Below are 12,944 nucleotides of genomic sequence, written 5' to 3' on the forward strand. Positions count from 1 at the left end.
CTTAACGTTCTCTGAACTATTTGTGAACATTCCCAATGTCAAACCAGTTGGAGAACATTCCTAGAACATCACCAAAATGTAAATGAAATGTGACCAACTTTTAGGAAACATTCTGTTAAAGTATTGAAATACCAAGAAAATAACCTTTTTTTTTGTGAAGTTCCTTAAATGTGCTCAGAATGTTCCAAAGCCAAGCAACCATCATGCACCATTCCCAGAAAGTTGTGGGAAGGTTGAATGCAAGATAACAATAGGACAACAACGCTCTCACCAAGTTTGAAGAAACATATGGTTCTCAGAACATTATGTGCTAGCTGGGTTACAACTGTGAAATGTGATGTCATGAGACTGAAGTGAGAACAGTGTGCTTTCCTTATTGTTGTTCACCAGATTCACGAGACATCTGTTTAAGGGCAGGCATGGGATGTCTTCCTGTTGATAGCGACAGTTCTGCTTTTACCGTACCCTATAATCATGGGATTATTTTAACAACACAGAAGAGTGACCTTTCATGACAACTTTATATATTTCTTATAATATGTTAAGCATATCTCTGCATTTCTACATTATTCTCTTTTCATTGATACAATTTTTATCCACTCCTCCAGTTGAATGTTTAAGCCTGTGTGTTGGCCCATGTGTGTGAAGTTCTACTATAGTCATCAATGACCTGCCTCACTGTAACTGTGAAACTACATGTAGGTCTACTTATATAGAGTATCATTAACTTAACTCTGCAAAATACCGGCCACCCTTATAGTGAGAGCGACCTTTCTTTGTAGATGTATTGCTTGTTATACACTGCTCAAAAAAATAAAGGGAACACTTAAACAACACAATGTAACTCCAAGTCAATCACACTTCTGTGAAATCAAACTGTCCACTTAGGAAGCAACACTGATTGACAATAAATTTCACATGCTGTTGTGCAAATGGAATAGACAAAAGGTGGAAATTATAGGCAATTAGCAAGACACCCCCAAAAAAGGAGTGATTCTGCAGGTGGTGACCACAGACCACTTCTCAGTTCCTATGCTTCCTGGCTGATGTTTTGGTCACTTTTGAATGCTGGCGGTGCTCTCACTCTAGTGGTAGCATGAGACGGAGTCTACAACCCACACAAGTGGCTCAGGTAGTGCAGCTCATCCAGGATGGCACATCAATGCGAGCTGTGGCAAGAAGGTTTGCTGTGTCTGTCAGCGTAGTGTCCAGAGCATGGAGGCGCTACCAGGAGACAGGCCAGTACATCAGGAGACGTGGAGGAGGCCGTAGGAGGGCAACAACCCAGCAGCAGGACCGCTACCTCCGCCTTTGTGCAAGGAGGTGCACTGCCAGAGCCCTGCAAAATGACCTCCAGCAGGCCACAAATGTGCATGTGTCTGCTCAAACGGTCAGAAACAGACTCCATGAGGGTGGTATGAGGGCCCGACGTCCACAGGTGGGGGTTGTGCTTACAGCCTACGCTGACAGACACAGCAAACCTTTTTGCCACAGCTCGCATTGATGTGCCATCCTGGATGAACTGCACTACCTGAGCCACTTGTGTGGGTTGTAGACTCCGTCTCATGCTACCACTAGAGTGAGAGCACCGCCAGCATTCAAAAGTGACCAAAACATCAGCCAGGAAGCATAGGAACTGAGAAGTGGTCTGTGGTCACCACCTGCAGAATCACTCCTTTTTTGGGGGTGTCTTGCTAATTGCCTATAATTTCCACCTTTTGTCTATTCCATTTGCACAACAGCATGTGAAATGTATTGTCAATCAGTGTTGCTTCCTAAGTGGACAGTTTGATTTCACAGAAGTGTGATTGACTTGGAGTTACATTGTGTTGTTTAAGTGTTCCCTTTATTTTTTTGAGCAGTGTATAATGTATCGTGACATCCTGTTTCAAAATAATTAGTCTAGCATTATGTCTGGATGTTGAAAATGTGAGGATGGGTGGTATTGCTCACTGGGGTGTTGGCTGGTTATATCACTCACAGGCTGGAGGTGTGAAAGGATGTGGTGAGAAAGATGAAAGCTACATGGTTGGAAGCATGTGGATGTGTGCACATGCCTGTATCGACGTGCACACGTGTATGTGCGTACCCCCCCATTTCAGTGTTATCCAACACGATGAGGTGTGTAATTTCCTATTTCTTTGTATTTTTCACCACCCAAGGGCTCAGCTGTAGTTCTTTATCTATCTACCTCTGTGATAAGAATATAGACCTTTAGCTAGTCGTGCCATCTCTGGGTGATCACCACACACTTCAATATACCTCAATTTTCTATTAATTTATGATATTTACAGTGCATTCGGAAAGTATTCAGACCCCTTTACTTTTTCCACCTTTTGTTACGTTACAGGCTTATTTTAAAACGGATTAAGTATATCTTTTCATCAGTCTACACACAATACCCCATAATGACAAAGTGAAAACAGGTTTTAAGAAATGTCTTATTTACGTAAGTATTCAGGCCCTTTGCTATGACACTCAAAATTGAGCTCAGATGCATCCTGTTTCCATTGATCATCCTTGAGATGTTTTTACAACTTGATTGGAGTCCACCTGTGGTAAATTCAATTGATTGGACATGATTTGGAAAGGCACACACCTGTCTAAATATGGTCCCACAGTTGACAGTGCATCTCAGAGCAAAAACCAAACCATGTGTTGGGGCACAGATTTGAGGAAGGGTAGCAAAAAAAATCTGCAGCATTGAAGATCCCCAAAACACAGTGGCCTCCATCATTCTTAAATGGAAGAAGTTTGGAAGCACCAAGACTGTTCCTAGAGCTGGCCGCCCGGCCAAACCGAGCAATTGGGGGAGAAGGGCCTTGGTCAGGGAGGTGACCAAGAACCTGATGGTCACTCTGACAGAGCTCCAGAGATCCTCTGTGTAGATGGGGGAACCTTCCAGAAGGACAACCATCTATGCAGCACTCCAGCAATCAGGCCTATATTGTAGTGGCCAGATGGAAGACACTCCTCAGTAAAAGGCAGATGACAGCCGGCTTAGAGTTTGCCAAAAGGCACCTAAAGACTCAAACCATGAGAAACAAGATTCTCTGGTCTGATGAAACCAAGATTGAACTCTTTGGCCTGAATGCCAAACGTAACGTCTGGAGGAAACCTGGCACCATCCCTATTGTAAACCATGGTGATGGCAGAATCATGCTATGGGAATATTTTTCAGTGACAGGGACTGGGAGACTAGTCAGGATCGAGGGAAAAGATAAACGGAGCAAAGTACAGAGAGATCCTTGATGAAAACCTGCTCCAGAGTGCTCAGGACCTCAGACTGGGGTGAAGGTTAATCTTCCAACAGGACAAGGACCCTAAGCACACAGCCAAGACAACGCAAGAGTGGCTTAGGACAAGTCTCTGAATGTCCTTGAGTTGTCCAGCCAGAGCCCGGATTTGAACCCGATCTAACATCTCTGGAGAGACCTGAAAATAGCTGTGCAGCGATGCTCCCCATCCAACCTGACAGAGCTTGAGAGGATCTGCAGAGAAGAATGGGAGAAACTCCCCAAATACAGGTGTGCGAGGCTTGTAACGTCATACCCAAGAAGACTCGAGGCTGTAATCGCTGCCAAAGGTGCTTCAACAAAGTACTGAGTAAAGGGTCTGAATACTTATGTAAATGTAATATTTCTGGGGGTTTTTTTGTAATAAATGTGGGATTTTTTTTTTTTTATGTGTTTTTGTTTTGTCATTATGTGGTATTGTGTGTAGATTGATGTGGGAAAAATGAACAATTCAATACATTTTAGAATAAGGTTGTAAGATAAACAAAATGTGGAAAAAGTAAAGGGGTCTGAATACTTTCTGAATGCACTGTAACTACAATTTGGGACAGTCTTTTACTGTATTTACATATATAATAAGAAATATTTGTGCTGCCAAATGACAAACAATGTTTGTCACCAGCATGTTTCCCCCTGGTCGTTGTTGTAAATGAGAACGTGTCCACAATCAACTTACCTAATAAATGAAAAGTAAATACCAAACACAAACAGTGTTACATATTACTAATAATATGTGCAATCTGTTTATTAGTGTTGCCTGCATATGATGGCAAAAGAGTTGGATATGAAGCATGACGCACTTCCCTTTTTTACAGGAACGTGCACTCATAACCAGTTTCCTGACCCGTTAAAGTACCAATGCATCCAGCCCCAACCGCCCCTCTCTGACTCGTGTCTGTGTATTGTCAAAGGTAAGTACTGCTCGGTCTCTTTGCTTTACATTTCATACAGAGATACTTCAATTTGGACTGTTAATGTTAAAATGTCATTCTAAAATGTATAATTGTTCTTTGTTGCAATATGGGATAACATTGTCTCAGACAATAGGGATAATATTCAGATATATTCTATTATACATTTTAAGTATAGAATCAAGGCACTCATTCAGATGGGCACCTGTGCTATTTACTTTTGGCAAAGCTTGTGCTTTGGTTATGTAGTTTGTATTGGGTTAGAGTACCACTTCACTTGCACGTGGAGGGGAATTCATTGTGCAAGAGCCAATGCACTGTTGGAATATCGTACACTTTTGGAATTTCACATTTCGTACTGCACTGGAAATTTGTTCAAGACTATATAGAAAGCGCCAGCAGAGGAAACGCATGAGAAGTTTTGGCTCGTCTAATGTGGCACAAGAAGCCTCCGAAACAGTCACATTTGGTGTGTGGTTATTTATCCCATCACAATGTGTGGGTGAAAGGTATGCTAGTGTTGTAGAGGATCACTCCAGAGTCAAAAAGTATATCAATTGTCACCACAACAATTGCCAAATATCACACTCAGTGCAAAAATTATAGATTTAATAGACAATATTTTTTATTACAACATCTATAACACATGATCTAGTTCATATTTGCACAGGACTAGTATTACTAGATACTTATAATTATTACCCCAGCATGTCTGTTTATAACTGCCCCCATGTAATACTTTTTTCATTCAGAATTTACCGTTATGATACAGAAGCCTGGAGGCTGTTCTAGGCGTGATGATATTTCAACTTGACGAGGGGATAGCCTATTATTGGCTTTCAGTTCAGAAAAAAGTCTATATAACAATGGACTTCAATGAAGAAGCATAAACTGTACGCAGTCATTTAACCTCAAACTCTGGCGCCCACTGGTGGCATTTTCTAAAGGTACATTTCAGTTTCAAAACTATAAGTCCTACACATGCTTAGTACTGTTAGAAAGGTAAGAACTGGGGGATTCTGACAAGGGAAACAATGTGACTACTACAGAGCCTGAGCTACAACCCTTGAAATGTACAGTTGTAGTTTTTTGTTTGGGAATAAGAGATTTCAAATTCCAGGTTCGAAATAAAATATGTCACCAATTACTGTTCGAAAAGGATAAGACAAAGATTCTGATCTTTGACCTAATGATGGCGCTCTAAACATGCACACATTCTCATAGGAACACAGCCATTTTAAAAGCACAGGGCTTGTGCAATGTGTTTTCTTCTTACAGGAATGATATACATAGGAAGGAAGCTGCCATCTCTATCTATCTATTGATGTACAGTAAATATAACCCCTGTCTGTTTCCCAGTTAGTTCACTAGATAGCAGTAGGTGATCACATGACGTCTCTTGGCCACTTGAAACCATTTGGATCTGGTCTGGTTAGTGAGTCACTGTGCCAAAATGTCTAAATGGATTTTCAAACCTGACATCTTAAAACGACCTTATCAACCAGGGCTTTCAAGTTATGGAGTAAAACTAATTAAAATATGACACAGGCAGGTGAGGAAACTTCAAACGTATTTTCCCATTCACTTTTCCTATTGTAAATGTTGAGCTAGATCAACTGCACATGTGGAGGAGTCACACAGGGTAATGTGGACGGAGAAGGAAATGCATTGCTTTACAATGACCACCAGGGTGTGCCATTTCCATGCATACTAAATGTTTGCACTTCTGGTGACTTGACCTACATTTCCTACTCTATGAATATGACCATAGCGCATTACTTATGGTCTTTATGGGGGGGGGGGGGGCGGTATTCTTATTGCAATGCTAGCAGTATGATTTGAGTTGTGACAAGCTACATCACATTACACTTTAGCTTGATGTATTTAGCTAGTTACTGTATCATTCCCCTTTCATCTGTGGTATCATACCTAGCCTGGCTCGCTAGCATTATAAAATAATGTTGTATAACAAAAAGTATCTACCAAACTCGCCGGACCTGGTATCTTGTCCAAAACAAACACTCAGAATTTAACTGGTTTTAATTCATTGGCACGATAGTCTGCCAAATCTTGTTTTAAACGGTTTCAGATCCCAGGTGACACTACAGACAGGACCATGCTACCTTTTTACATGAATCTAAATGTCTGCCTGATCATAGGTTGTCTGTGTGAAGTCATTGTCACCATGGCATGGAGTTCCAACAGCACCAAGCTGGACAACACCACCTTGTCCCTGTTCCAGAACGTGACAGCCAGTACAGCAATCTCCATCATCTATATTGTGGTCACCATCATCAACCTGGTAGGAAACAGCCTCTCCATGTGGCTCCTCCTCTTCCATACCTCTCCCAAAACTCCCTCCATCATCTTCATGATCAACCTGACCCTGACTGACCTGACCTTGGGCCTCGTCCTGCCCTTCCAGATCATGTATCAGTTGCAGGGGTATAATTGGAGCCTGGGCCCGGACATGTGCAGGTATTCTTGTTTATTCTTTTGACTATCATTTATTTATCCTGATCAGTCCCATTGAGTTAGATGCGCCTTTTACAAGCCCTGGACAAGAGCCAACAACTTTCTTTCATCACAGATTAATAATGATTCATTATATTCTGATTTTCCACAGGCTCTTGACCCTGGTGTTCTTTGCCAACATGTACTGCTCAATTCTAACTATGACCGCCATCAGCGGAGACCGCTACCTGGGCATCTGCCGGCCCATGCTCTTCTGTGAGACCAGGGAAAGGAAGTCATTCGCTGTGATTGTCTGCTTAGCCATGTGGACAGTCGTCCTATTGGTCCTGTACCCACTCACTATAACCGACCTGACGTTCCACGTTCCAGAACTCAGGATTACCACCTGCTTCGACGTTCTAAAAAGGGACATGCTTCCATCCATGGTGGCCTGGGCTGCCTTCCTCCTTGCACTGTTTGTCATCCTCTTCTTCATCCCGTTCTGCATCACTGTTTTCTGCTACATCAGCATCATCCGCAAGCTGGCCCGAGACTCCAAGACCAAACAGAAGGATAAGGCTATAGGTCTCGCCGTCACTGTCCTAACGGTCTTTACGCTCTGCTTCACTCCCAACAACATCCTCCTACTGGCTCACACCATCCGGAGGCTCTTCTATGGGGAGTCCTTGTACATGGCCTACAAGCTGACTCTCTCCCTCAGTTGCTTCAACAGCTGCCTGGACCCCTTCATCTACTACTTTGCCTGTAGGGAGTTCCGGAAGAAGTTGAGGCAGATGCTAAGGCTGAGAACACTGAGCAGTCTGGACACGGGGAAGACAGACCTGCACAGAGAGAGCCTGTACTCCGCCCAGTATGTATCTGATGGACAGGGTGGAGAGAACAGCAGAGTGTCTGTTAAACAACACTGTTAAAAAACAGAGAGAGGGCCTTCCGAGTGGCGCAGCGGTCCAAGGCACTGCATCGCAGAGGCGTCATTACAGACCGGGGTTCGATCGGAGGCTGTGTCACAGCCTACAGTGACCGGGGGACCCATGAGGCGGCGCACAATTGGCCAAGCGTCGTCCAGGTTAGGGGAGGGTTTGGCCGGCCGGGATGTCTTTGTCCCATTACACTCTAGCGACTCCTTGTGGCGGGCCAGGGGCATGCACGTTCCTCCGACAAATTGGTGCAGATGGCTTCCGGGTTAAGCAAGCAGTGTGTCAAGAAACAGTGTGGCTTTGCAGGGTTGTGTTTCGGAGTACGAATGGGTCTCGACCTTCGCCTTTCCCGAGTCCGCATGGGAGTTGCAGCGATGGGACAAGACTGTAACTACAAATTGGGGAGAAAAGGGGGTAAAAATTACAACAACAGAAACTGAGAGAGATGTCATTTTGTAATATCCCCTGTTTAGATAATTTCACAGGAATGTTTTTGTGTATATAGACCCAGTAACAAACCAGGCTAGATGGTGCTTCAAAAAGTTAGTAAAATAGGGTTATTTATTTTTGTGAAGGACTGTTGCAACTTGCATAAAGATATGAATGGGATGTGTGTGGCTAAGTGAAAGCTGGGCCCCTTTTACCACAAATGTGATCTCTGCCTCCCGCCAATTTGGGCGGATTCATTGTTTCATTGTGTGAATTGTTAAACCTACCCACTGGGGTAATTTGAACGAAATTACATTTAACCAGTGTGGAATAGAATTTGAATTGATTCTCTGCCCAGTGGGTACCTTTGTTCAATGTTTATCCATTCCCCACTAATTATATCACCAGTAATTAATTTAATGTTAATCTCCGTCATCTAGAATGTTAGGGTTTGTTTAAATCACGAAATTCTATTAATTCATGAAATCAATATTAATTTACCATTCTCATTCTCAGAGAGTTTGATGTAATTGTCCCCAATGTGGAACATTGGAACACTTCATAAATAAATATATGAAAAAAATTATAATAATTGCACTTGTCTTTTCCTACTAGCACTGACTTAGCTGATAAACATCTTATTGAGGAATTTCCCTTTTATCATGACTGTGATATATGGTCGTCCCATCTAGCTATCTTAAGATAAATGCAGTGTAAGTCGCTCTGGATATGAGCGTCTGCTAAATTCCTAAAATGTAAACGTAACATTTCTAACCTAGCTACCTTAAGATGAATGCACTAACTGTAAGTCGCTCTGGATAAAAGTGTGTGCTAAATGAGTAAAATGTAAACATCTGAGCGTGCGTAGAAAGAGGCCTTTATGGCCTGTGCGCTACGATTGAGTTCAGTACTATGAAAAGTGTTCAATTTAGGAACTGTGATAAAATGTTAAGATTACGTCTTATTTAGATGCATTTACCAATGTAATGATGGATATGGGAATTGCCTTTGCAAGTGCATATGCATCGGTTTGAGGTCCTGTGATTCAGATTCATTTTGGTTTCTTGGCATGGACACGGGTAGACTTTGCCGGCCGAGAGTACTTAGCACCTCTAAACAGAGTTCCAGCAGTAAGTTTGCAAACCTAGCGCAAACCGATTCTACATGTAGAAATGGCCGAACATGTCGGCAGTCAGACACCCACAGGTGGGTGGTCCCGAAAACACACCATGCAGTCAGCGAGCGAAGAAACGGCAGAGGAGCGGTCTTGAAAACCTGTGTCTGTTCAGATGCTACAGGTTGAGCCTGATTTAGAGGTTATCTATTTTGGCTGTTGCCAGTGTATATATTGAAAATCTAAACAACAATATCTAGAAAACAATTGATCCAGATGATTAGACAAATGATAGGCCCATCTCAAACCTCCCTTTTCTTTCAAAGATTCTAGAGAAAACTGTTGCTCAGCAGCTTTCCTTCTTCCAACAGCACCACCATGAGGCCAAATACAAGAATACTCCACAGCCCTCAAACTCAACTCCGGAGCTTGAAGCACGTTCCACTGCATTGTTTCATTGTTCCCCTCTAATCAGGGACTGATATATATCTGGGACACCAGGTGGGTGAAATTAATTATCAGGAAGAACAGAAAACCAGCAAGCTCCGGACCTCATAGTGTAAGAGTTGAATACCCCTGCTTTACAGGTTAGCTAGACTCACATCCCTGAGAATGTGTGCCAAATTCCATAAGTCAGAGTCAAACAGATCAATAGATATTAATAGGTGCCTGTTATAGCGCCACCATGTGGTTTATCAGAATATTTTGGCATATATTGAGTCTTGACAGAGTTCTGAATATTTATATCAAGATTTGTTACAATATGAATAACCATGTCTGATTTATATGCATTTATGTGCCAGGTTGATTCGCTTGATATTTTCTATTACATGCCGCCTTCACTGTTGGATCACCATGAAAGACCTGTAAATAAAGTCTACACCTTGAGCACTTGACTTAAGCTGATTTCCTTCCATTATGACTGCTACAGTTCCATATTTTAGAAACAGATTTTTTTTTTTTTTTTAAGTTACTACCAAAGAAACATGGGAAAAAAATGATGAAGAGGGTTTCCATAGGACGTGTTAGACATCAAATGAAGCCCTATACTATGTTCAACTTAAAATTGATCTGTAGCAGCTTTGAAACTGGTATTATTCTATGGTTGCCTTTGACACCCATATGAAAATGTCAAATATGTTTTGTAATTGATAATGAAGCTTTAGACATCCAAATGTTTACCACCTGTCATTATACAATAAACATTTCCACCTGACACTATACATCATTTAAATTACAAAGGAATAGTGCAAAAGTTGGACTTTTTCTCTTTTTTTTAGGATAGGTCAGGTCTATGTCCCTCCTCCTGCTTTTGTTCTGTTGATATACTTCCACTGGATGGCGCTGTCACATCAGGGACCTGGCACTGCTTATTGACAGCTGCTATTTGGAATTCTCACGCTTCTGGTAAGAAAATTACATTTTATCTGGACAGGTTTTCAGACTTTTATTACGGAACATGTTATACTCATGTTTTCTTGCAATAGTCAGTATTTCAGTCAGCTGTTCAGCCCTATGTGAGATCGATGTTGTTGTTTGAGCTTGTTCTTATCAAAACATCGAGATAGAAACGAGATGAGAAACGTTAGGTAGTCCTACTACACTATTCAAATATTATGCCACACCGTCAAAATACATTTACTGTAGAAGTAGCCAGCCCATGACATTCGTATCGGAATGAACTAGTGAAACATGGGGGATGGGAACTGAGAGGCTGGAGGAAGCAGTCACAGCAGAGAGGAAGAGGCGAAGAGAGAGGGATAAATGGGCACAATCTGTCTTCTCCAGCAGGTGGCGTTTTGTATTTTTTTCGCTCACCAAGCGAGGATTTTCTTTATCGAGGTCAAATGAGTGTGTCGAATTTGGTTAACAAAATATGTAATGGCTTATTTGCTACGTGTGGCTTATTTAATCGAATAGAAGCGTTTTAATAACGAGGTTGTTACGAATGTACTGATATAAGTAGGACACGTTACATCCCGGCAACTTTGAGAAAAAACACTTTATAGCCTGGTCGTCACTCTTACCACAGCCACAAAGTCATTACTCTAGCCTATTTCTATCTTCTTAAATTGTGATTTTTAAACTTAAACTTAACCACACTGCTAACCGTATGCCTAACTTTAACGGTAAATTAAGACCAAAAGGGCATTTTCTAAAATGATTTTTTACGAGAATAGTCAACTATTGACTTTGTGGCTTTGGTAACTAATGGAAATCGTTGTGCCTTCTCATTGGCTAGAAGGATCCCACCTGATCTTGCCTCTTCCCGGCTGCCTCCATTTTTGAAGATGTTTATTTTCATTGTTAGAATGGCCAATGGAGTATCTGGTCAATATAATGGAAATCTGTGGTCACTGCCCCTTTACCACGGTTTTCACTAGTTACCACAGCCACAACGTCATAAACCCCGCCTATTACTGCAATTTATCTTCTTACTTTCTGCTTTAACCTAACCACACTGCTAACTTCATGCCTAATCATAACCTTAAAATAAGACCAAGAAGCACATTTTTGTCTCATTAATTTTTACGAAATAGCCCACGTTGACTTTGTGGCTGTGGTAAGAAGTGATAACACCTATTGTACACGAAATTCTGAGTGCTTCTGGAAGCGTTCATTCAAACTGCATGCTTTATGATCACTGGCAGATAGATAGCCAATGACTAGTTGGGGTGGGCATGTTGCTCATATTTTGATCAGGAAGTCTATATCCTGTGGCGGTAATGCAATAGTAATTCTCAGATCAATTTGTATTCATGCTTCGCTATCACGTCGGGCCGAACAACGCCCTATGACTGTATTAATGATACAGCACTGCGTCTTATTGCTTAAATACTTGCCTGGAAGTAGATGTATTTATATTAATGTTGCATGACTTAATGCACAATGGGCCTAGTATAATCAACATTATGTAATGATGACCATTTCAGATGATATGATAGTTATTCTGTTCCACGGCCCGGTTTCCGGATAGCTATGGAATGTATATTACATGCTGACTAGACCGGAAACGTCGCGTGCGCGAGCGTCGCAAAATACATTTTGAAATCCATGTTATTCAATTATTGCGAACGCCAACGAGCGTCTACGATGCCAAGGGCTAACATAGAAGTCCTTTCTATTTCTGAAGCAGATTGCACTGAAAGTCCTGCATCGCCCATCTCCTCATTGGTTTATAGAAGCAGGTACCCACGTGCCATGTCCTCATTGGTTTATAGAAGCAGGTACCCACGTACCATCTCCTCATTGGTTATACCCACGTGGGTGATTGAAAGACTAACTGTTTTGCCGGTCGTTGTGGTAATACTATGAAAGTTTAGATGCGATCACCATATAAGTTCAAAGATGAAAAAGCCTGGAAGGCGGAGAGATGACTAGAAACGATTCGGTTGGCTGTTTTATGTGTGGATTAATTGTCAGAGTAGAGGACCTTGTGCATTTCAGATAAAATAACAACTCAATGTTTATATCCCAGGACCAATTAGCTAGCAACAGCAAGCTAGCTAAATAGGGCAAATTAGCTAGCTAGTGCAAGCTAACTAGCTAAATTGCCATGCATGTTTAATGCTTTTCGACCTGTCCCCAAATTAATGTCATTGGTTCAGAGTTTGTTTTGATATTATAACCTGCGTGTCGTGATCGTGTTTAGTGTAGGGGGACAAAATACATTTATGCAGGTAGGCTTACGAGTGTTTTAACGGTGCATCTTTCCTACAACGACCGAAGATGTAACTTGCGTTTTCCAAAACGCCACTCAAGAGAACGTACGCTAAAAAGTGCATTGTTTAGCCATATGTCG

General features: G+C 41.8%; 2 protein-coding genes across 5 annotated transcripts in view; both read left to right on the forward strand.

Moving 5' to 3' along the window:
• Positions 1-4,117: 4,117 nt before the first annotated feature.
• On the forward strand, positions 4,118-8,617 carry LOC139538309 (P2Y purinoceptor 8-like). Of its 3 annotated transcripts, none has more exons than XM_071340205.1 (3): positions 4,118-4,207; positions 6,367-6,685; positions 6,834-8,617. In XM_071340205.1, the coding sequence occupies exons 2-3, from the start codon at positions 6,393-6,395 to the stop codon at positions 7,591-7,593; spliced, it is 1,053 nt and encodes a 350-aa protein (XP_071196306.1). In that variant the 5' UTR covers positions 4,118-4,207; positions 6,367-6,392; the 3' UTR covers positions 7,594-8,617. The 3 variants fall into 3 exon arrangements, with proteins under 3 accessions (XP_071196306.1, XP_071196305.1, XP_071196303.1); XM_071340204.1 differs by lacking the exon at positions 4,118-4,207 and having other exon boundaries at positions 6,025-6,509; positions 6,633-6,685; XM_071340202.1 differs by lacking the exon at positions 4,118-4,207 and having other exon boundaries at positions 6,027-6,685.
• Positions 8,618-10,420: 1,803 nt separating this feature from the next.
• LOC139538310 (cohesin subunit SA-2) overlaps positions 10,421-12,944 on the forward strand; it is a 48,640-nt gene continuing 46,116 nt past the window's right edge. For both annotated transcript variants that reach the window (XM_071340206.1, XM_071340208.1), the window contains exon 1: positions 10,421-10,549. The gene's annotated coding sequence lies outside the window, so the exon portion shown is untranslated. The remainder of the gene's footprint in view (positions 10,550-12,944) is intronic.

This window comes from Salvelinus alpinus, chromosome 14, assembly GCF_045679555.1.
Source record: "Salvelinus alpinus chromosome 14, SLU_Salpinus.1, whole genome shotgun sequence".
Taxonomy (NCBI): domain Eukaryota; kingdom Metazoa; phylum Chordata; class Actinopteri; order Salmoniformes; family Salmonidae; genus Salvelinus; species Salvelinus alpinus.

Coding starts and splice junctions, on each gene's coding strand:
- LOC139538309 (XM_071340202.1), top strand. CDS start 6,324: ATGCTACCTTTTTACATGAATCTAAATGTCTGCCTGATCATAGGTTGT. Junction 6,686..6,833: donor CTGGGCCCGGACATGTGCAG/GTATTCTTGTTT, acceptor GATTTTCCACAG/GCTCTTGACCCTGGTGTTCT.